The 23,989-nt window shown below is 43.0% G+C and overlaps 1 protein-coding gene across 1 annotated transcript; it reads right to left on the bottom strand.

Moving 5' to 3' along the window:
- LOC112466967 (growth/differentiation factor 8) lies at positions 1–23,989 on the bottom strand. Its single transcript, XM_025035350.1, has 3 exons — positions 22,366–23,989; positions 3,752–4,364; positions 1–2,815 (listed from the first exon to the last, which is right to left on the bottom strand). The coding sequence occupies exons 1-3, from the start codon at positions 22,736–22,738 to the stop codon at positions 2,596–2,598; spliced, it is 1,206 nt and encodes a 401-aa protein (XP_024891118.1). The 5' UTR covers positions 22,739–23,989; the 3' UTR covers positions 1–2,595.

Below are 23,989 nucleotides of genomic sequence, written 5' to 3'. Positions count from 1 at the left end.
TCATCGAAAAACCATTTATTTCATGGAATAAATATTTTTCTATCTATGCTGTGTGCCTACCTAGGAAGTACACATTATACATATAAGTATGCATTTTTCTGCCGTCCTCGTTCGCTATCTGGGGAGCGGTGGGGGAGGGGGGAAGATAAGCAAATCCCTTATCTTTTTAATTATTGATACACTGAGACAAACAAACTGAAAATGGAAAATGTAATAGATACGAAGGAGAGAAAAGGAACGGCCGGAAGGAGGGAGAGACAAGGACAGCTTGACAGGAGGGGAGGAAGGGGGAATTACAAAAGAATCGATTTTTTTTCAAGGAGCTTTCTCTTACGTTCTAAATGATCGCTTTATAAAAATCGCACAGTTTTCTTTATAAACTCGTATGTGTGCATGTGTACGTGATGTATGTACGTATGTGTGTGTGCGTGTGTGTGTGTGTGTGTGTGTGTGTGCGCGTGTGTTTTGTGTGTTGTGTTGCGTGTGACTTTTTTCCTTTACAATCACATGAAGTTTAGGGACGGTGCGCGCAAGTCCATCGTACATCGTATACTATTTTACAAAATGTAGCTACAGTGCACTTGACTCGAAGCCGAGGGGGAAAAACGTGGAGTTAAGTGTTAGCTCTGATAGCACGAGAAGTTTCAAGTACGTTCCCGGATTTTGAAGATCGCTATACAACACGAGGGATTGAAACCGGTAGAATCTCGACGTTACCCGAAGGTTTCAGAGAAAAATGGTGCACACCCTGTTTATTAAACGGTCGTTTTTCCGCGTCGATCGACCCCGCGGCGATCTGAATTGATCGAAATTATATTGGTTTCAATCGCTACATTTAACTTGGAATTGTTCAAGCGTCGGGGGACACGTCTATACATAATTGCGGCACTGATCCTCTCTGTCACCGTGGTAATTAATTAGCGTATATGCCCGAGGATCAGGGACGGATCCTAATGAGTCTATAAAAACTAATAAGAGCGCTTGTCGAGATATATTACCTCTAGAATAATTTTGTCTAAAAAAAAAAAAAAGAACGCTTGTCCAATCTTTTTCTTTTCTTTCCTTTTCAAGATTGTACAACGCGTGGAATAGGAAGGGACGCGCGTTCCAATAAAAAGTCGCCGTCCCTTCTTCGACGAAGCGCGTCACCCGACGCGCTGAAATGCATCAGCTATTAATACCGTAAGTTACGAAGAAAGCTATACGAAAATCAGGCGCGCGCGTCGCGCATCTTGTTTCGCGCGAATAAATGTTTATTTATCTAGAAATAAACGCTCGACACTCGTTCTGCGTGACGAATGACGAAGGGGGAGGGGGACGTGAATATGAACTTTCCAATTGGCGCGATATATAAAAAGTTCCGAGCGCGATTAGCCGGATATTGGCGCCATTTTATAATTACAAATTACAATTTATTACTTTAGAGCCGTACTCGCGTTAGAAAAAAAAAAAAAAAAAAAAAACTAGGAGGGCTGAGGGATTTCTCCGCCAATACACGAGTAACATCCTCGTCGGATTCTCCCAGGACGTGGGAGTGTCAGCGAAGCGACACCACATTCTTGCCTGCTTACGACTTATTTACATAATTCGACACGCTCTCTCGCACATGCACTCACAATTCGCTAAAAAAAAAAGAAACGATCATGTAATGAAACGTTTCTATATATATAATATAATTGTAGAAAGACGAGGGGGAGAGGGAAAAAAACCATTAGAAAAAAACAACGATTTTTACTGTACACCGAGATCTGTTGGCCAACACGTTTCCACCGATCGTCGACGACCTTTGTTTCGATAACAACGCATTTTGTATTTCGCATATGACGTAAAGAAATGGGAGAGATAAAAATTACGGGTCTCGCGACGCGAAACGGCCGCGTATTGTATCCTAATTTATACGTAGTCTCGCCGCGGCGCAATAATGAAAATGTTCAACAAAGTTTTGCGCTGCTTGTTGGCAAAACTATGGTTACGAGTTCCGTGAACGTAACGCTTGCGCAATAACTACACGGGCGTTTATAAATATCCTTATTCTACCCACCTTTCTTGACTTAGAGGAATAAAAAATTCGCGATTTTTTTTTTTAAGGGAGGGAATCGTAATTCCGAGGCCGTAATCAGGATTTTTTTGTGGATCAAGTGCAAACGTATCGGCGTCTTAAAAATAATACCGTGACTCTAGGAACTATCCGCCTTGCCATGGACCATGGATCACCCCGTTGAGGTGCCTCTGACACGGCGCGAGTCCCACTTTGGACTTCCCTTGGCATCCAGCACAGTCTTCGTGAGGGGGGGGGACTCTCTCGCGAATCACCATCACACCGTCTACCCCGCGCACACTTTTGTGTTTCCTCCACCGCGCGCTCCAAAGAGATCCGCATATCACGCAATCACTCTCCGAACAAGGCACTTTCAGTCTATCGGATGAGGAATCGCCGTGAACACGACGACGACGACGACGACGACAATCGACGACGATTGACGAGGACAATGACGATGATCGTCGAGATTGATCAGAGGGAGAGCATCGCGGCATCCGTGCGGAACTCTCGGCGTCGCCCACGTCGCTTTCGTTTAGGCCAGAAGCGAAGGTGGACTATGAGCACCCGCATTTCTCGACGACCATGCCCGGCAACCGCGAGAACACGATCTGGTACTCGTTGTCGAAATACAACATCGTAATTTCGGACAGCTTCCTAGGTGCGCAACACGGCCCGGTGTTGTTCGGCGGTTCGGCCAGGCTGACGATATGCGTGTTCGGATAGGCCGGGAGAAAGGCCATCGGACAGTCACCCGAGCAGTAATTGGCATCGTATCTGCGCACACAAAGATCCAGGGAACCGATCGTTAATTCCACTGTCAATTAATACCGATCCGCAAAATTAAATTCGTCTCATCAATGCTAATTTTCCGAGTCTTAATATTAATTTTAAAAGAAAACAGCTAAGATTGTCTGTCCGTGAAAATTAAGGTAATCAACGTTGATGAAATCCATCTCTCTTCATTCATTAAAAAAAAAAAACAGAAATATTGATGATAATAGGTATAAATAAAAATTTAACGTTTAAAACTTTTTTCTCTATTTTCGTTGAAGTGTACTTCAAATCAGCCATTGTACACTTTTCTCATATGTTCGGCGAAGCGTGCTTGCGTATTTTGAATCTCCGTATAAAGATCATGAATAAGCGTAATATATAATTTCACATTTGTATTCTTCAATAAACTTCACGGTTAAATATCGTCGTGGCAAATTTACTCGAAATGTACATCGGTATTACATAATAAAAGGTATTTTTAGACCAAACGTGCGCAAGTAACAGTTTAGTGCTGTTGATGTAGAACTGTTCTACGTGCCAGCAAGTAAAGTCCGCAGTTCCTTTATTGAAACCCCAGTTTGGCTCAAAATATTTTCCTTCACCGGAGAAATCTTTATGGGTACGTGCTTGACTGACGGTGCATTAATCATTTCGCGAGTCGCAATATGTTCTCGCAAAAGTACACACGTTTGAAGTATTCTATTAAACAGGCATAAAATATATCGCGCCAATATGACTCACCCGAGACGGATCGTATCTGATTTTTTCGAGATTTTTAGAGATTCATGCTTTTCGCAATAACAAATAAGTAGAAATAGAACTTAAAACGATGTGACTTTCAATTGGTCTACGCAAATCGCTTTTCCATCGCAAATCGCAAATCCTCCAATTAATGAAGAAAAAAAAAGGGAAGAAATGGAAGAATCGTGCACTCACTTCTTAGGTGCGATTATCCAATCCCAGCCGAATTTCTCAAAGTCCACCGTGAGCTTGTACCGGCAACACCTGGTCTCCTGGCTGGCCTCGTCGCAATTGAGTCCCACGTTCCTCTTGATCCTGGAGCCCCTTCGCGAATCGAGCTCCTGCATCTGCACCTCGAGATACGGGGCGTACTCCGCGCCGGGATTGGTCTCGACCAGCCGGGCCGAGTTCCTGCGATGATTGCTGCCGGGCCCGATGATCTTCAGGGCGACCCCGAGATTATCCCTCGGATGCTTGAACCACTCCGCCACCATTCGTCTGAGCTCGATCGTGATCCAGCCGCCCCGCCGTCCGTACGGTCGGGGGTGTTTCGTGGTCAGTGGTGGACCCAGCAGGGGCCCACCCGTCTCGGTCGCGCCCCGAAGGATCCTCTGCAACGTGATCGTCACCGGACCGGCGTCCTGATGGCCGTCCAGATCCATCGGCTCGCCGAGCTCCGTAACTTCCTGATTCACGCCCCATATCCACAGAGACAGCTCCGCCCTAGTGACGCGATGCTGGACGACCTTATCGGAGAACTTGAAGTACAGCACGTCCAGGCTGCCCTTCGAGTGCCTTAGCCTCTGATCTGAAAAACATGAAGTTTACGCATATAGCACGTCAGTAACGCGGAATATAATCTTAGAGGAGTTATTTAACACGGAGACAAGCCACGGAAAAAAACAGGTTTTGCTGCAACAGCAAATCTATTTGTTAAATATGGAATAACTAACATTTTTTACTGCGAGAGCTAATTAATTTTGCAATAATATAGCAAAACATTTCGTTGCAATAGCAAACAGTTTTGCTGAACTTTGCTCCGTATAGTAGCAAATCCTTTAGCTAAATTTTTTTCCGCGTGAGCTCAATAGAGAAACGTTCTTTAAAAGTAAAAATATCGATTGTATAACGCGATTGGAATTTGATCGTTATTTTTAATAACGTTATTCTGAAACAACTGCAAGCACGATTATTTAACGCTGCGTAGCAATAAATGCATTGGTGTATATGATAATTGTGTAGGAAAATTCCAATTAGCAGATATATAGTCTCGGCGCGTTGAAAGTACCAAAACAGCGATAATGTGTCGTTTCTTCCTTAACGGTATATACGCGTGTAAACGTGGATTTTTCGTTCTTTTTTTTTAAAAAGTATATAGCGTTCGCTCATTGCGTCATTTATTATCCATGAATGAAAAGATTCTCGCTGGCCGATACTGAGTACATGCACGATGTTGCATACAGCTCGATAAAGTATCGTCGCGCTGCTTAATGACTCCCTGGCTACTTGGCGATATCTACGTATAAATATTGGATAGCATGAATAAATAAAAACATAAAATTAAGCAAATATCTGCTTACTGCAACGTAAACACGTAATATTTGTGACGAATTCGGCATCATTTTTTAAAGATAGACACAATTTTGTTTACGTGGGCAAGCGATTATAAAACGAGATATTTAAATATCGCCCGTTTAAAATCCCAGATTAGTTGCGAGATACGTCTACGTCACTAAACACTGTGCACAAAATACTACCATATAGTTTGAAATCGAAAGATTTGCACTGTGTTATAGCGCGAGTACACGCGGCCTTTTTGAGCTTCCAGCGAGATAAGGACGTAAAAAAGTGCGTCTGCGTCCGCAGAAATGAAGTATCATTGATCCCAGAGATGTTGAAGCAGTATACGCTACGACATCCTCATCGAGCTTCATTCGGCGCGGGGTTATCGGAATAGAATATATGAGCGCGATAATAATTTACGTATAATATCGCGGATCTATTTGGAGCAAAGTGGATACAAAGTTGACTATTTGAAAACATTTGCGTTATCATTTCATTAATCGCGCGATTAACGCAATTACGGGCAATTGCATCGATCGGGATCGAGCGTTACGTTATCGAGAACATGCCGCGTCGGTGTTTTATACGCGAGCGATCGCAAGTGCGTGGACGATGCGTGGATGCACCCGCGATTGCGGCAAATAATTATTTCTAATTGACCGATAGCTCTCGACCGTAATCGTCGGCGCGAGCGTATTAGAAGAAAGTGTGCTACGAATTGCGGATATAAGTCGCCTAATCGGTATACGGCGATACTGTCTTACGATCGGCCGTATAACGGCACGACACGCGTAACGTTCGTTATCCTCCGCGTGATTTGGCCTTTTTGCGAATGAAAGAGTCCATGAATTATATACGCGTAATAATCTCGTACGTGCATTGCACATTGCACGTGCAATCGCGCGCGCGGGCCGTGCGACAAGCGGCTGCTTAAAATAAGTTTATCAGCGAGCACAGTAGCTCTTTTGCGATACTTCCTTCGCCGGCCACTTTCCCGACCGATCGAACGAGAAACCCGCGTCTCTCGTGTACGCCTCTTTTTCCGCCAGCTCGGCTCACCGGCAGCAATTTAATGCGCGCGCGCGCGTTGTAAAGCGCGTTTCCTTGAAAATTGTAATTTTATTAACGATATGAAATTTCCGATGTTACGTTATCGGCGTAAGCACATCGACAGGGAAGGCAAATCGACGAATGATTATCCCGTGCCCCGTTCTTCTTTTTGCTTCAACGACGACGCGCGGACGGCATCGCGGACACACGTCTCTCCGGTAGAAACGCCTCGATTCGCAGCAGCTAAACACTCGCGATCGAGTCGACGCATGGATTGTTGACACGAGGAAGTCAAGGCGAAGTCTTTCGGGTCGCTTTCTCCGATTGCAAGCGTGTGCAGATAAAACTGCAGACACGAATAAATTGTGAAAATAGAATTTGACAATAGAATTTTCACAATTTAAAAATTTGATTCGTATGCCGCGAGTCTTCTGCGTTAAACGATTATCAGTCAAAAAAAATCGCATCTTCTTGTAGCTCTCTCTGGCTTGTTTATTCGTGCTTAATTCACACGAAAAACAATCAGGAAGAAAGAGACGGGAAGCTGGATGAGCTAATCAGCTAATCTATTTCACTTCGCGAACGGAGTTGCGAAACCTTTGCTTCTCGGTATATTAATTATCAATATTGCGTTTTACTCGTGTCGCTCATTACAGTCGGCTTCTACGAGATCACGACGAGCTGGTACCGCGACTCATGCGCGTATATCATCGGGATCGCGCAGAACAACCGGCAAAACCTTAAAGACGCGCGACGTGGCCGGTTTTCAAAATAAGAAGATCCCACCGACTTAGAAAATCTTCCTCGCTGAACGGCAAGTCGCTATATACGCCCGCAAAAACGCTTCACAAACGCCCGCGCAGGGGCTTGTATTGCTCCGCGGCTGTTCTCGCGATCGGAAGGGAGAGGGGGGGGAGGGCGATCGGCAATAAATCAGGAAGAGAGCTCGGCGGAGAGTCGTGCTCGGATTTCTTGCCGATCGAATGCAGCGGCGCGGCGGCGGCGCTCGCTCGGCGGCGCTCAACGCACGCACGTGCGTCCGACATTTACCCTGATGACCGACGTTAAACTCGACCCCGGATCCCGTGCGCTCGCGAAGAACGAGCGACCGGCCGCGGACGGACGGACGCGGGACACGGGTCGATCGATCGATCGATCAGCGACACGCGGGACACGGATAATACGCGAGAGAAAGAAGAAGAAAAAAACGGAGAAAAGAAAGAGGAGCGGCGGCAGGAGAGGCAGATTTATATACACGGCATCAGCAGGGGCCAGGAGACTCTATCCAGGCCACATCGCTCGGCGCGACCGCTTCCACGAAGGGTAAAGCCACCTCAAATCGTACCGTTATACCGCGAACAACGTTTTTCATCCGATCGATTCCCCGATCAATCAGCGACTCTCGCCGCGTATCGATATACCGACGCCGCGATCGACTTTGTGCGTATATCTTCTAAGCCGGCCTGGTATTCGACTGGTTCCTCGCGCCGCGCCGGTTGCAGCGTAAGAAGTTTTCCGTGAAGCTTATGAATCTCGGACGGCGTTTTCCTGCCTGGCTGACAACGCTTTAAGATGACACGAAGGATTATTTTAGATGACCATATCGGGAAAACTTGAGATCATTTTGGAAGAAATCAATTTTTTCATTAATGCTTAATTAATTAACAATTAATTAACCATGCTTCTGATTGTCACGCAATAAATGAATCTCTTAACTATATCTTAACGCTGATATTAAATCAGTCATCGTTATTATAATACAGTTACAAAAATTTTAGTGTCATCTATTTGCTACAAATTTTTCAATATCACCGATATAGCTTCATATATTTCTTCACATAATATTTATTGTCGTTTGTAATTTTCTAATTAATAATATGAAACAATAAATGCAATATATAACATACGTGTTATATTATACAATCGTACCGTATTGATATTATTAATATTATTGATATTATTAATTAGAATATACAATCGTACCGTTATCTATACGGTACGATTTGAATGAAGAATTATAACACAGATGTAATGTAACTGATGCTCGGTGTTTATTGGGATAAAGTGTCATCTGTTTGCTAAAAATTTGCCAATCATCGATAGCTTCACATATTTCTTCACATTATATTCATTGTCGTTTATAATTTTCTAACCAATAATAATCAAACAATCGTGACTGAAGTACGCTGATGTGAAAAAGAGTGGAACGAGACACAAACGTGCGGAATATTTTTCGCGGAATGTTTATTCGCTTATGCTCCGCGGAGCAGCAAAGTCCCTCCAGCTCTTGTTGGAACGTCGTGCAGGCGGCGTCTCATTTACGCCACGCACGAAGGAGATGCGGAGGAAAGGTCTACGCGCAGCTACTACGACTTTCCTCAATTTTGCATGGAAATTCGGCGAGATTTGCGTGACGCCACGCGTCAGACGTGGTGGCGGTTTATTTTCGTTAACGTTTTATGAGAGAGAGCACCGCGCGACGGACGCGCCGCGATTAACCTTGCTCGAGCGGCGCGGCGCAGGCTCTCCGTTTTCGAGCACTCGAATAATTCGATTATCATCCCCCACCCGCTCCCCCCCTCCGCCCCCTCCCCCTGTGCCGCGTTCTACCCTCGGCCTCGCGTTTATTCACCGTCACTGTCACTGTCACCCGTCAGCTGTCCCATTCTCCGCCAACGATCGTCTGACGCGCGCGCGCGTGGACTCTCGCATCTACCCATGTACCCATAGACATATCTACCCGTTGATGCTACCGTCTACCCGTCACGCCGTCTACTCCCCCCCACGGGGGAGTAATTATTATTAATCACGTCAACTTTACGATTACGGACGTGCCCGCGCCGCGCCGCCAAAAACGCGCCCTTCGAGCGAGTTTTAAAACGGCTGAAAAGTTTCGGCGAGAGAAAGTTTGACAGTTCGAAACCTCTCACGCGCCGACTGGGTATAGACGGTCTACTAACGGGAATCGTCCCGTGTATTATACCCTGGGGAGGGGAGGGGGACGCGAATATAATTTGACGAATCGTTTTATCGGGTTGAAAAGTAAGAGCTGATGCGCGCGTGATGATTTACATAATGGGTATTTCCAAAGTATGTGCAATCGCATATCTCATTCAGGAAAGTGTCAAACAATTTGGTGCGGCTTGCACTTGGACTGTGCTATCGCAAATTTTATCGTGAGCTCTTTCGCTCTTCTCGATTCTATCGTTTCTCGACAATTGGAAAAATATCTCGCACGCAATTTGCAAATAATTTGCACAGAGCTCGCAAAAATTTCCAATAATGAGTCTTACACGGAAAAAAGAAGTGTCAATTCAAAACTTCTTCAAATCTTCATATAAGAATTTCAATTTTTCTTTCTTGGTTGAACTATATAAGTGACTTCATCCAAGCAAGTTTTCTTCATTTAACGCAATAAAGTATTTATAAGTCTTGATTCGACATTTCTTTTTTTACCGTGTAGTGTAAAGTTTCAGATATTTCACAGTCATGTTTCTATAACGAAATCGAATTATTTTACGTTATTATTGTAATTTATTAAAACAATTTCTGCACATTCTGCGCCCAAGAAAATGTGCGAATGATACACTCAAACGAGCAGCGGGACAAATTATTAAGCATATAGGGCTGTTTCGGCGAAACAGGCTGAACATCCAAACTGCACGGCAGCACACGCGGCCGTGTCGTGACGATGGACGATTTGCCATGCGATATTTTTAAACGTCGTCGCCGCCCTCACGTACGGCTGTAGCTCGGAGAGCGAGAGCGAGAGAGAGAGAGAGAAAGAGAGAGAGAGAGAGAGAGAGAGAGAGAGAGAGAGAGAGAGAGAGAGAACGAAAGAATCGGCCGATAGCGATGAAAAGTGCATCAGGGATGCGTATCCCGGGTAGACGAGGAGGGGGACCACCGTGGCGGTCGGCGGAGAGATCGTTCCGCGTATCACAATTATTTCTTCGCTTTATTTATAGGCAGGGCCACGACACCGCGGTATCATCGTTGTTTTCCATGATTTCCACCCGTTTGAACGGGCACTCCTGTCTTATTTTCCCGCTTATTCCGACGCGCTTCTACGACGCGACCGACCAGCCTTCCGTCGACAAAGCGCGATCGCGGTTCCGCATTTAGCGACCATTACGTAGAAAGAGAGAAAGGGAACGAGGGAGAGATATCTCTGGACTGATAGACGAGCGAATGGATCGTACTCTATAATTAATGAAAATTCAATTAGACATCGTCTTTTCGCAACAAGCTTTTCGAACGAGATTTAATGAAGCAGAGAACGGAAATAAATATTATAAAGGGCACAGGGGACAATTAACGCTCAAATGATTGACAGAGATATAACGTACTAATATTTTTTTCAAATCAAATCAGTCTAATTTTGTGTGAAATATTTTGTAATTTTATTCCGCTTTACGTTAATTACATATTGTTCTCGCTAGCGGACTACGATTCCGCGAGTCGCTGTCGAGCGACGAGAAACAAGCGCGTTGGATTTTATTCATCCCTCGAATTTCGAAGTGTATATCTCGCGCGCAGCGCGCGCGCAGGCGAGAAAGTCTTTCTACGTTTGTTCTGCGGTGTGCGCAATGCGAGTGACCTCCGTTCGCTAAAATCTATATTTATCTCAAGCGCTGTGTGTAGCACGATGTACTTAATGCTTTGGCTTTATTGTCTTCACCCCGCGCGCTTCCCTTCTTTTTGTCGTTTACCTTTCCCACCCCTGTGTCTACTGCCCGCGCCGCCAACTGTCACATTTACGGCGCGCATTTATTTGTGTCTGCGCGCGAGAGAACACACCGGCTTGCGAAAATCCGCGTCGCGTTTCGTCTCACGTGCGCGGCGTTTCGAATGCGTGCGTCTGTGAAAAAGTGACGATTAACCAAATTTTTGCTAGACACCGCGGGAGACTGTCAAACGTAGACGTGCCATGAAAAGCCGAAAAAATTGTTTTTAAGAAGTTACGGTTATTAGTGAGACGAAGAGTGTCTGTATGACCACAATTAATTAATCCTTTTTTCTAATAAATAAAACGATTATTCCATTGAAAAGATCGTCGATTCCCGAAACGTGATTCAATCTCGCTCTAGTTTTTTTTTTCTGGATACGTCAGACGTTAAGCTTCAGCCACTTTCTGCATCAAAGGCTCGAGAATAAAGGAAAAATCCTTCCGCGTCGAAACGGGAGCGTCAAAAAATTGTATGACATTACGGTCGAAGACGCGCGTCATCTCCGCGCGGCTCGTGATTTTTTGGCGGGGAGCGTTTTTTCTTTTCTTCCGTTCGCGGACTTTAAATATAGTCCGAAATCTCTCGCGCCAGACGGTCTGTAGCCTCGTCTGGACGAAAATAAGCCCACCATCTTTCCCGCCCTAACGGTCTTTCTTTCCGTTTTTTTTTTCCGGCCGATGTCGACGTGGTGGCTCGTTACGGGTGCCTGGTGCCCTCCCCCTTGTCCGACCTTCAAGCACGAAGACGAGCAACAGGAAGGAACGAAGAGGGATCGGTGGAAAGCGGTGTGTCGCGTGAGGATGCAAAAGTGGCGGCGTAGACTCCGTCTCCGGCCTTGAGACAGAACCAAAAAATTGCGATCCCCTCGAGAGCAGATCCGAGAATCGAGTTTCTGAATTAACCATCTCGATCGCAGATACATAAATCTGCATCAAGATGAATATATCCACGTGGGGCGGATGCTATTTTTGCTATGAAAAATATCAGAGAAAATGCATATACGTATCAAGCGTAAGAATTATAACAGCGCTAAATCTGACTAATTCATCAGCGCGACTCAGCGGCATTTCTGCCCTTCAGTTGATTTTAATCTCGCGACGGGATCGTTCGCGCTCGAAGCGCCGAAAGGAACGGGTTTTCGCAAACGAGAGACGTCGGCCTACACACATCCGAGCCCGACTAAACAACCGGGGGCAGCGTTGAGAGAGAGAGAGAGAGAGAGAGAGAGAGAGGAGAGGGGTTTGCGTGTGTCTCTAGACGAAAACGTCTGTGTACGCACACTCATCCGCCCGCCAGGAGCGTTGAACCCCCGAAATTAATGTTGTAACGCAATGTCGTATCTACGTCCCGTCGCATCCCACCCTCCCGCCCTCCTCTGTGCCGTCTCGTTGCGCCTAAAGCCGCTCGATAACGTGCCCTCTAACTTCGACTTGGGAATACCTAATTGCACTAATGAGCCTCCTGCGAGCCCCGTAGGGCGCGGGGGTGAACGACCCTTCGCGGATTTTGTCGCGTGGCGAACGCATTCGCGTTCGATAGAGACGCAAACGTGTAAACTCTCCGCCGAGTCTCCCACAATGTACCGCGGCCTGCTTGACAGAGACTTAATTACTGGCCCACGTTGGAAGTCTCGAAATCTGATCTAACGAAAGCTGATACCCGCTGTATCTGTGATTCGTGTATTCTCCTGAAAAAGATAGCCATCATTCGTAAAGAGTAGAAAACGCTTCGATTCTTTTTACTTTAAATGTTTAAATCAAAAGATATCAAGAAAGATTCTTTTCGTTCATTTTAAAATGTTGTATCTCAAATGCAATCAGCCTAATATCGATCAAGAAATTCCGGGACGTTATTTAAATCTAATAAAAAAACCACGAAATAGAATTCGCAACAATCGCTTTAAATGAGACAACTCTCCCTTAAAATAATTACCGAGAATCGCGAATCGATAATAATTCTAATTCTTCGCGCATACGTGGGGCGTATTCACCACGGGGGGGGAGGAGGGAAGGGAGTCGGTGCCGCGGTGCCTGTACCTATCATACGAAGCACTTGTCGTTTTTTCCGGTGGTGCGCTCGCTCGCTCGCAACACACCCCGTAAAACACGCTTCACCGTGGGATCACCTTCCGGGGGGCGCCCCACCGGCCGCCGCGGCCGGGGCGAGACCGGACGTAAAAACTGCCGTCTCCGAGTAATCTGCATCGCGTGACGCAGGCGGCCCGCAATTGCGACTGCACTTCGACAGTATAACAGCGTAACTCGATAAAATTCACATTTGGGTCACGCGTACTTGTTCCCCCCCGCTCTCCCCCCTTCGCCCCGTTACCCGTTCTCTCCTTTCGCCCCCTTGTCCGATTCCCGCTACTTCTTTCGCTTTTATTTTTTCCCTCGAAAGGGCCTGCCTTATGCGCCTTGCGGCATCGCGTGCGTTTATGCGCCCGCGCCCATTCTCACGGAGGGGGGCGGGGGCGGGGGACGGAGGGCTACTAGCGCGCCGGGGGGGGGAAGAAAAGAATTAGAAACGCCTCTTCTTCTTGTACTCTGATTGTCTTCTTCTTGCTCGAGGTAAATCTGTCTGAATAATGGACAGGAGAAGTTCTCAGAGAAAATCGTACGTGAGAATTTCAATTGTTGCCGAAAATCAGAATGAGGCATTTTACTGCGCAAAAATGCTGTTTTTTATTCAAAATAAAAAAAAAACGTTTTCAATATAAATTAATCGCGATATGAAAAATAATGAATAATAAATGAATAATTAAAGCAATCTTCGATGTTATCGTTTAAAGTTTAAATCAATCTGTATTAGTCGGTATTATAACCACCGTAGATTTGCATCGCGATGCATTTAAAGATTAAAATAAAGATTGAAATTAAATATTTAAACACACATCGCTCTATAATTTTTGGTACTCACTTTTCAAATACTCAATATATCTATATATACATAAGTGAAGATCAGCTAAGTGAAGATTTGACTCACGCATCCCAATTGTTTTTTATACAAAACTGATGTAAAGTGATTTAGTCACATTTTAGATTGCAGACTCGATGACCACGTTGCATTATCCACTAACACTAACATATATTCTAACAATAATATTTCTGATACAGTTCCTGGTAATTAAATCCAATCTGACATTATATACGAGCGTTCATGCGCGACATATATACTTTATGTAACAGTAGTAGCCCTTAAATGCATTCACCGTGCGACGGTGATATTTGTACTTTTAATACTCGCTTGCGTATAGAGTCAGGAGCACGACTGGTTTTCTCTGCAAGAATTACTCATAGAATTGCTCGGATCGTTCCTAATAGCGCTTCTCATCGATGATAATTCATCGGCTTTGATAAATCCATTAAATTCTCATCAAAATCGTTTGAAAAATGACGGCAGAAACGTCGCAGAATAGGATTATTTTATTCAAACGAATTATATAGAAAACAAAAGACCAGCATAATTTCTCTAAATAGAAATTTATGTGAATACAATTTTGAAAATTCAATTTTGCTGTAGATTAAAAAATACACTATGCTCTAATCGGCGAAACAGCATAAAAATCGTCTTCGTGCTTCGTTCGTAAACGTCAAAATCCAAAACCATCAAAAAATTATATACCAGTCCTAAAAACTAACGTCGAGTAATTCTATTTCCGAGAAATCAGGATCTGTGCGAGATCGGTATCGATGTTCCGAGCGAAAGAGACCGGCGCGGCGAGGCGCGAAGCGAATGAGAACCGTCGAAGACACGGCGCCTGTCTGCGAGTATGCTGACCGCAGTGGCACTATCTGGGCTATCATTATTCATCGGATATATATCTGTTGCAGATTTGCTAATTTTGTCCGAACAGGTTGATCTAAGCGCAACGTAGAACGGCAGCTGAAGGGGAACAGCGGGAGGTTGACACTCACGATTTGCGAGGTGAAGAGGAGGGAATGACAAAAGATATCACGTAAAAGTTACCTAAACTATTTAATGGACGAGATTTGTCCATAAAATAATAAATACAATTACAAAAATAATACATACAATCTTCTGCCTATCGTAAGATTCCTTTGGATTCGGTTCTGTTTCTAAGGTGCATTTAATTAAAGACACACAAGGTCCTATAATTTCATGATTAAGTACCTTCATTTCCGTTCTCTATATGTCAAATATATTTGTTACACGTGATTCACAGAAATCACAAACAAGTTATCACAGTATTTTTTTTATTTTGATATATTAAAGAGCTTGCAGAAACATATATATATATGCGAATTTAACGGATAGGGTTAATCAAGAAGATTGTAATTTATCGAAAAATATCGAATATATCATATTAAGTGAGTCATCGTACATATACAGTTCGCAATAAAAAAATACAAAATAAAATATTGCGCGCCGAAAGAGAGAGATGATTAAATTGCGTCGATGTAACGCAGTAGTCAGTACAATTCGCGGAAACGTTCCGCGATAGCGCGCATGTCACTTAAAAGCATGCAAGGAAGAAAAATGTAAAAAAAAAAGTTTTAATTATCGCCAGCAACGATGTTAGTAGTTCTTAATTACGGCGAGGGGTCACGCTCCCGATTAATTATCGAATTGCGAGTTGTTACACTCAAACATAAGTAACAATAAGAATAGAAAACACAATGACATCAATAAACCCGACGTACTAATATAAGCATTCTATCACATATATATGTATATCGCTATTATCTATGTGATAATTACAAATAAGAAGCTACAAGTTTGACTTTTGAGTCCACGTGGAGAATTGATGGAGAATTCCAACGTATAAATATAACAAATTTGATACGTACTATCTTTTTCGTAATTATGCAATAAACGCGTGATGGAATTGTTTTTTATAAACGAATTACGAAATTTACTACTCATCAAAATTAACAACGGAAGAAGGATTCCTACAACTGATATTATATATTTTACTCAAATTAATAATCTCATCCTTCTGCGACGATTATTTTTTTTTTTAGGAAGCAATACATCGACAATATGTATTGAACGTTAGAAATCGTTAATTTGTTTATATGATAAAATATGGAGAAAAAATTCCTTGCGCGACTCAATCGTACAAAATACATATGTATTAACCAACTCGATTACAATTCGTGTAAAAACGTTTCAATAAAATTTAATTCTATAATCTTCCTTTATAGCGATTGTCTCTCCCCCTCTGTGAATTTCGAGTTGCCCCACCGCGCCGCGCCGCTCGCGCTTTCAACGATCGTCCAGCTGGCCTAGAGTAAATTGCCGGTCCTAGAGTAGCTCCGGGCGCTAAGTCACGGACTAGACTCCCAACAGAATACGGTCCTAACCGCCACCAGTCACCTACAGACAGCTTTAAAACGCGATGGAGCCTGACCTAGGCTTGTGCACCGGCCGTGACCTTTGTTGCGGCGATCGAGGCCGGTTCGTCGTTCGCACACGTATGCATTTACGAGTCTTGGTGATCTCACGCGTCTAGTTATTCGACAGGCCTATACTTAATGTCCGTGCTTAATTCTACGGAGCACTAGACGGAGATGATTGATGGGTCTTCATCTCGAATTGATCTGCGTCTCTTCTTCTCTCTTCTCGAGAATATATTGTTAATTGGAAATATTGGAAGAAACTGTTTTCTATTAAAATATTGAAAAATAATTCGGATTCTTTATAATTAATCATTATTACACATTTGGGAAAAATCAAATTTGATCTTTCATGTTTTGCCCTTAATATATTGACTCATTCGCGCTTTTTAAACTGTGGACAATGCTAATACAGCTAGTGCGATTTGAATGTTTCCTCATCTCCCCGCACCTACATATAGGTGCGCGAAATGTAATACATCTCAATTTGGAGTTATGCGACAATCCTTTTTTTTTTTTTTCTAAAAGTGGCTCCGTTGTTGCTAATTATGACATTGAAGTTTATCAACTTCACAGGGCGATGTACTTGTCATTGAATTTTTGTGCACTTGATTGGTTCCGTATCTTGAATTGGTATCGCATATATTGTTTAAACATGCGCCAGCGATACATTGCGGGAAAAACATTTAAAAGGCAGTTAATCAATCGCGTCTGCAGCGACTATCGGACCGACGCGCGACGCTGCGCGTTATATTTCCTGCAGGGATAATTTTAGTCAGTGAGCGATGCGGCGGTGACTCCAAAGAGACGCACCAAGTCTTTATCATAATGAACTTTTAAACTATGTGATTTGTGTCGTATGGAGTTTTCATATCGAAAGTTGTTGATTCTGAAAAACTTGCATATTGTAGGATTTAAAAGGACTTTGGATATTTTTTCTGTCACAGACTTTTTTAAATTTAGGTTTTAAATTTACGGTTTTTTTTATTAGTCAAAGTTTTTCGTATTTCATGACTTTTTGTATTAAATTGAAATTCAAGTTAAGTTTCGATCAAAATTGCAAAACGGGGAATAAAAAAATGTTGTAAATTAAAAATAATTGTCTCTACAATTAATGATAATTTTTCTCAGAAGAGATCTTAGAAGAAGCTTCTCAAACTATTACGAACCAACTTCTTAAACTGCCTTGCGTTGGTCATCGGTGAGCGATGACTTATCACGCTTCACGTACTACATTTATGACATACATATGTATGTACATACATATGTCCGCGGATGCCCGTGTACTTACAAGCTGCTCATGCAACAAGAGGCAATCGAGAGATCGGCCGATCTCTCGAGGACATCGGGCAAGAAACCACTGGTCGTTTCGCCAAAGAAGACATATATCAAGATACAGAGAGAACGACACATGAAAAATCATAGAAAAATTGCGATAGAAATGATAAGAAAGAAAAAGGCGATTGAGAATGATTCAGGAATGAAGGAAGAATTGGAGAGGACATTAACAGAAAATGATAATGTAAAAGAAACCTCTTTCTTTCGGCTGTTTATGCGTTCTCGAGAACAAAATAAGAAAAAAAATCACGTTGCAACGATAAGAAAAATAAATAATTAGTGAAAAAAATGCATTGCGGATAAGGAGCGGTCGAAAAGTAGTAAAGATAAGAGAAGGAAAAGATTAAGTGAAAAGAAAATTCAATAAAACAAATGATTAGCAAGTGCAACGAATGCAATGCATGTTATAGGTATGTATATCTCGCTCCGCGTGTACTTGGCGCGAGACACTACCGTGTCTCTTGATATCGCAGAGATTTCATATAATTTGTTTTTTGTTTTGTTTTGCAAAGTTCCTAGAGAAGCCAATCCATAAAAATCGGGATATTGTGGAATAAAAATTACATAATCTGACTAGTGATTTTGCAAAATCCTAGGTCCTATCAGTGAAACTGTGAGTTAACATTTTTATTAATTTATAAACATATTATATAAATACATATTATATAAATACATATTATATAAACACATTTATAAACATATTATATAAATTATATTTATATTAATAATTTTTTTATTCATTTCACAATATCCCGGTTTTTTGTGAATTCCCAAGGAATTTTGCAAGAAAAAGAATTATACGAAATCCCTGCGACATATATATTAACTAATATGCAAGCGCATTATAACAATAGTCGAGGATTAGAATACTATAAATAAAATTACACACATGTAAGTGAATTGCAAATAAAGAAAATTGATGAAGTAAGATGTAGATAGCGATTTGATCCAGCAGAAATCCTATCTAGTTATCGAAAGCAAAAAACAATCGGAATAAAATGCTTCTTAATCTTCTCCAAATTACACATAAATTAAAGGACATAATAAAATTTTAATTTATTTCAAAAATAAAGAGAAGAGATAAAAGTGGATCTAAATAAAAGAAGAAATAAGAAGAAGTGAAAGAAGAATAAGAAATGAGGAGATAAATAAAAGAAGATATAAAAATAGATTTTACATGCATCAACGTCATCGTCCCAAAACCAGACGAAGATTTTTCGCAAAGTAACGGAGATGAATGTAAAAAAAGGCAAGGGCGAAAATACATGCGGGAGAAAATTCGGACGTAACGGATTTTCAAAAAAAATTGTTTCCCGCAGCGGGGGCCAAGATGATCGGACGGAGAGACAAGAGGTCGTTCCCGATAACCCGTGTCGCGAATGCGATACCAGTTAGCCATTCTTCCTTTCGGCACACTTTCGACGCTATTTTCTATTTCAAATTCTATTCCAAGTGCTTCTGACGGCAACGGCAGCTTGGTAGCGACTGATACCAAAGACCTAACGCTTTCGAGTGCATCAGGTCGCGCGTGTAACGCATGGTACTCACGCACCGTACGTTAAGAGCGCCGCATTATTATCGCAAGTATATACGTACGCGTATTTCTTTCTCTTTCTTTCTTTTTTTTATTTTTTTTTTTTTTTTTCATTAAATCGTTCCGGCTGTTAATCTCACCGATATTGCTGGACAGTGGGCGTAACTTTTGAACTCTCGTTCGCGCCGTTTTGTTATCTGCGCAACGCTAAATATACTGCACACTTATTTTCGACTGTTGCAAGACTGCGGCGAGATCAGTTTAGGAAGCAAATCGTGCAACGTCGATCGCCGTGCTTCAACATCTACAATGGAAGATGCGGTGACTTGTAAAGGAACGTGTAGAAGCTATAGTTATAAGTGAATGCGATCTATGAATAGTATACAGCGGCTACATTTTTTTCGAGACGAAGAAATTAAATCAAGTATCTTGCAAGTCTCTTCTTTTTCCATTTTCTTTCTTTTAGGGGAAATTTATTCTTTGATAAAGTATTCTACTTCAATCATAAAAATATATTTCAAGAAAAATTTTTTGCAACCTATCTTTATAAGTTTTTTTTTCAATTTCAAGTGCAAAATGCTGTGGATATTTTCACGCCTTATAATGCAATTATCTATATGTGTAATAAAAAAAAAAGAAAGAATAACAAATTTATTTGCTTCTCCTTATCTTTCGCGCAGAAAATGAGCGAGCGATGCCTCATCGTTACGAGCGAGCCTACGGGCATTCGTAATTAGTAATCTGTCCGATGCGGACAACGAGTCCCCTGCAGGTCGATCTCGAATCTCACGTATCCCGGTTGCAGCGCAATGGAAAATAAAGCTACAATCGATGCGATATAGATAATAATAAGTCGACGCTTTATCGGAATGCCAGTGTCCATAATCGCGCGATACGCGATAATCGCCCACAATGCGGCCGGTGCGGTGTCGCGTCGGTGAACTCGCCCGTCGTGTGCTCGGGGCATATTACGCTTATAAAAATTCAGATTCGCCTAAGAAAGAAAGCACGCCAGTCTCGCGGTTAGCGAGACCACGATCGGTCTCCCTCGCCGATCCGAGTTCCTAAGCAGGTCGTTGATCTTATTTTGTTTCTTCCCCTTTCTCTCTCTTTTTTTTCTTTTTTCGTTTCTTTCTCTCTCTCTCTCTCTCTTTCTTTTTCTCTTTCTCTCTCCTCTCCCCTCTCTCTTTCTCTCTCTTTTCGCGAACACGGGGGCCTTAATAACAGGTTGCGGTTCTACCGCCACTATTACGTGCTTAGCGGCAAGTGGCTCGAAGACAGTTTCGCCCGAGGGACTCGTGCGGCGGCGGACCGTTTGGAGCTCCTTCTGCTCCTTAACAAGTGTATATTATGCATACGGAACGCATACAGGGTGTGCCCGAAAACAGAACGCGATATCCTTGACGACCTCCTTGATCTTCGGTCGTCGTCGTTGATTTTTAATTTCTGATGCACCTTAGAAGCAATCGATAATAAATCACGTCAGTTACTGTCAATTATTGTTATACTGTGTACCTTGCGTTATCGGACAACCGCGCTCTCTTATTCCTCTCATCCTGGCAATGATTAGTGACTGCAGGCATATAGTTTTGCAATAACTTATGCGGACACAGTGCGCAGGATTAATTGTTGGAATATTTATCGTCGCGTGTTATTTTTTAAGTTTTAAGCAACGGTAGTCTCGCCCAATTCAATTCCCGCAATGAGCAATTGCCTAGCAGAGGCTGGAAAAAAGAAATCTCAAGATCCAGACTCTGAGTTCTAAACATCTTTAGTATGTGCGTAAGATAAAGAGTATTTCAGAAATGAGGATGGCTAAAGTTGAACTCTACTTGTCGTAAAAATAAAGAAGGTTGAACATTTTCTTCGGAGTTCTATATTATTTCGCTCATGTATCACACAGATTTATGCCATTCTCTCCGATGTATGTATTATATATAGTTTTTTAATTTAAAAAGACATAAATAAAGGGATATGTAATTATGCATACAGCTGGCGATGCAGTTATACGGTACTCGTCGGATAAATCGTCGAGTTAACAGCCACGGATGTAGGATGTGAGAGCCAGTTATATAATTGTTACTTCGACGCTACTTAAGTTACCTAAGATCCTCATCAACGGCGATGATACGATGCAATTCAGTGTATGCACAATGTAAGAGCGTGTGTATGCACGAGAGTGCATGCCGGACGGATCGCCGAGTCGCTGAGGTTAATTTATTTTGACGTTACCAAGAAAAACATGATCGGTGTCATGTATGAAATATTACTCGCGGTAATTAATTCTGTGCGAACCGTGGCGCCTGACTGTGTGGCATGATCTTTGGGATAACGCTACCTTTTACTGAGATATGCACAACGAGTTTTTGCAGTCGTGCATCAGACTAAACATCTCGCAAAAAGGAAAACGAGGAAACGCGACACAGCACGTTGCGTTTGATAATTGATTGCGAAAGATTTTCAATACCATGCGCTCTGCGCTGCGAGAGAATAATTAATTAAATATCGTGCATAATGATATCTACTTTCCACGAATTTCAAAACTTAATGGTTTCGACATTTGATTTCAAAGCTTATTTTTTAAAGTTATATGTCATAAAAGTTCAAAATATGTATAATTAAATTAGTATTTTTTATTCTTCAATATTAATAGACTGATGGAAATATCTAAAATTTCTAATAAAACATAGACTGTTTAAAATATTAAAGTAAAGTCGTTTTCAAAAGGTTGAGGTCTTTAAACTTTTATTGAACTTGTTAGAAAAATCACAACTATAGAGAATCAAATCCGCGCTAATATTTTTCTCATAGAAATAAATAAGAATAAATTTCTAATAAGCAACTAAAATAATAAACTAAGTACAGGCTCTCCTGAATAAATCAAATAAGGAATAGTGAGAGAGGCAATAATATCGGAGCCACGCGCGGTATAATTATTGCGCAATCAATATATAGTCAATAAGATAAAATATATTGGTCAACATATAAAAAATATAAAATATATATAAAAAGTGCACAAAATTTCTTAAAAAAATTATCAAATTTAGCGATACAGAGCGTCCTCACGGAACTGAGACAAGCTACATCTCGGAAATGATAACGAAAATGTTACAAGAAATGTTACAAAATAAAGTGATACACGAGAGTTCTATCTCTGTCCCAGTTCCTCCCTCTCTCCCCCCGTGAGGCGGCACTCTGTATGCAAAAGGAAGAAGCCGGAAAGAAGACGAAACTTACGAGGCTGCGCCAAGGCAAAGACACTCTCCGTCTTCGCGGCGTATTCGTCGATCTCCTCGTGGTGCGTGATACCGGGCTCGAGAGGCTGCGGCTGGTCGGCCTGCATCCCGTACATGTCCATCAGCTTCGAGATCGGCGGGATCCTCGGCAGCGCCCGGCCGGTCATGTTCGGCGCCTGCTTCAGGCCGAGCTTGTTCAGGATCTGCTCCTTGATCGCTTCTAAACTGAGCGCGCGAATCTCCTCGTGCATCCTGCAGGCGTTGCAGGCGTTACCGGCCATCGCCAAGTGTCGGACGTGGGCTCTCTCGATGCCGGGCGCGTCGAAGGCACCGAGGAGGACCAGCGAGAGTAGTAGCAGCGCCCTCGTGACCATCTTGTTCAAGGTCGCCCTTGGTCGGATCCGAGCTCTACGATCGGCCTTCGTCGCGGAAAGGAAACGATCAGATGATCAATGGCATCGTCGTTCCCGCCAACCTCTTGTCTTCCCTCAAGATTTTAGAATTTTTCTTAATTTTCCTTAATAGAAGCGTTCTTCGTTAATATACCTAATAATTCCTACACTAGTATCTTCCCTTTCCGTCCCTATTACTTCTCCCCTTTCGTTGAATAGTCTCCCTGAAGATTGTAGAAAACCTTTTCTTTCTTCTTCAGTGTTCTTCTCTCTCAGTGCTTTCTCTTCTTCTACTTCTTTTCGCGTAGCTCCGGTCTCATCCGCGAAGAAAGTCTCTTTCTTCGTCGTTTATCTCGCAACGCCAGCTTCTTCCTGAACTTACGCAACCATACGTTCTCCACCTCCAGTAATCGCTCGGTCCCCTTATCGTGCCCTGAAGTCGGTATTCCGCCGGAACTGGGCGACCGGCCTCGATCACGATCGCGATCCGCACGATCCAGTTTCGCTTTCTTCCTTCCTATACGTCACGAATTTATTAACTCCGAGTGGAAAACTCGTGTCTCCTCCGATTACGCGGAAGATGCGATTAGGCCGAAAAAGAGGGAGAGAAAGAAAAAGAGAGGGGGGGAGGGGGAGGAAAAGAGGATCGTCAGTATGTTTTCCGAGCAGTCCGCTCCACTTTATGGGGTTCACCAAAACCGTTCTCACGCACACCAATCACCGCGAGAGAGAGAATCACAAGGCACTTGAGCGTCTCGGCGAGACTTCGTTCGAAGTGTCCCGGGCAATCATGCGACCGGCTGCATCTTCGTGACCTTCAGCCTTTAGCGCCAATCTGCACTTGCTCCGAGACGCGCGTTACTGCTCAGTGACAGAGCCTGTTCTCTATCAGACGCGCTCCGGACGTCATGGCGCCAAATCCGAACTGGTTACCTCGACCTTCGCCGGCAGGATCAACCTGGTCCTGTCTTCCCTCGCTCGTACTCGCGTGATCTTCTCGTCCTCTTCCTTCCTGTCCACTTCCGGTATTCTGAATTGGCTGACACCACCGGGTTATTACTACTGCGGGTACCAGTACTTTCGCGCTTTTCACCCTCGTTCAAGGACGCCGATCATTGAAATTCGACGAGATCCCGTGGAGAACAACTGTGGTGGACGATCGTCATGCGTGATGGTGTGGGCAGCGGCTCGGATGACGGATTGGTAGAACCCCGTGATGGATCTTAAGAGCTT

Source organism: Temnothorax curvispinosus, unplaced genomic scaffold (assembly GCF_003070985.1).
Source record: "Temnothorax curvispinosus isolate PA1 unplaced genomic scaffold, ASM307098v1 QBEX01016763.1, whole genome shotgun sequence".
Taxonomy (NCBI): Eukaryota; Metazoa; Arthropoda; class Insecta; order Hymenoptera; family Formicidae; genus Temnothorax; species Temnothorax curvispinosus.
Note: the sequence above shows the minus strand (reverse complement) of the source record. Positions and strands in the feature narration are given on the sequence as shown.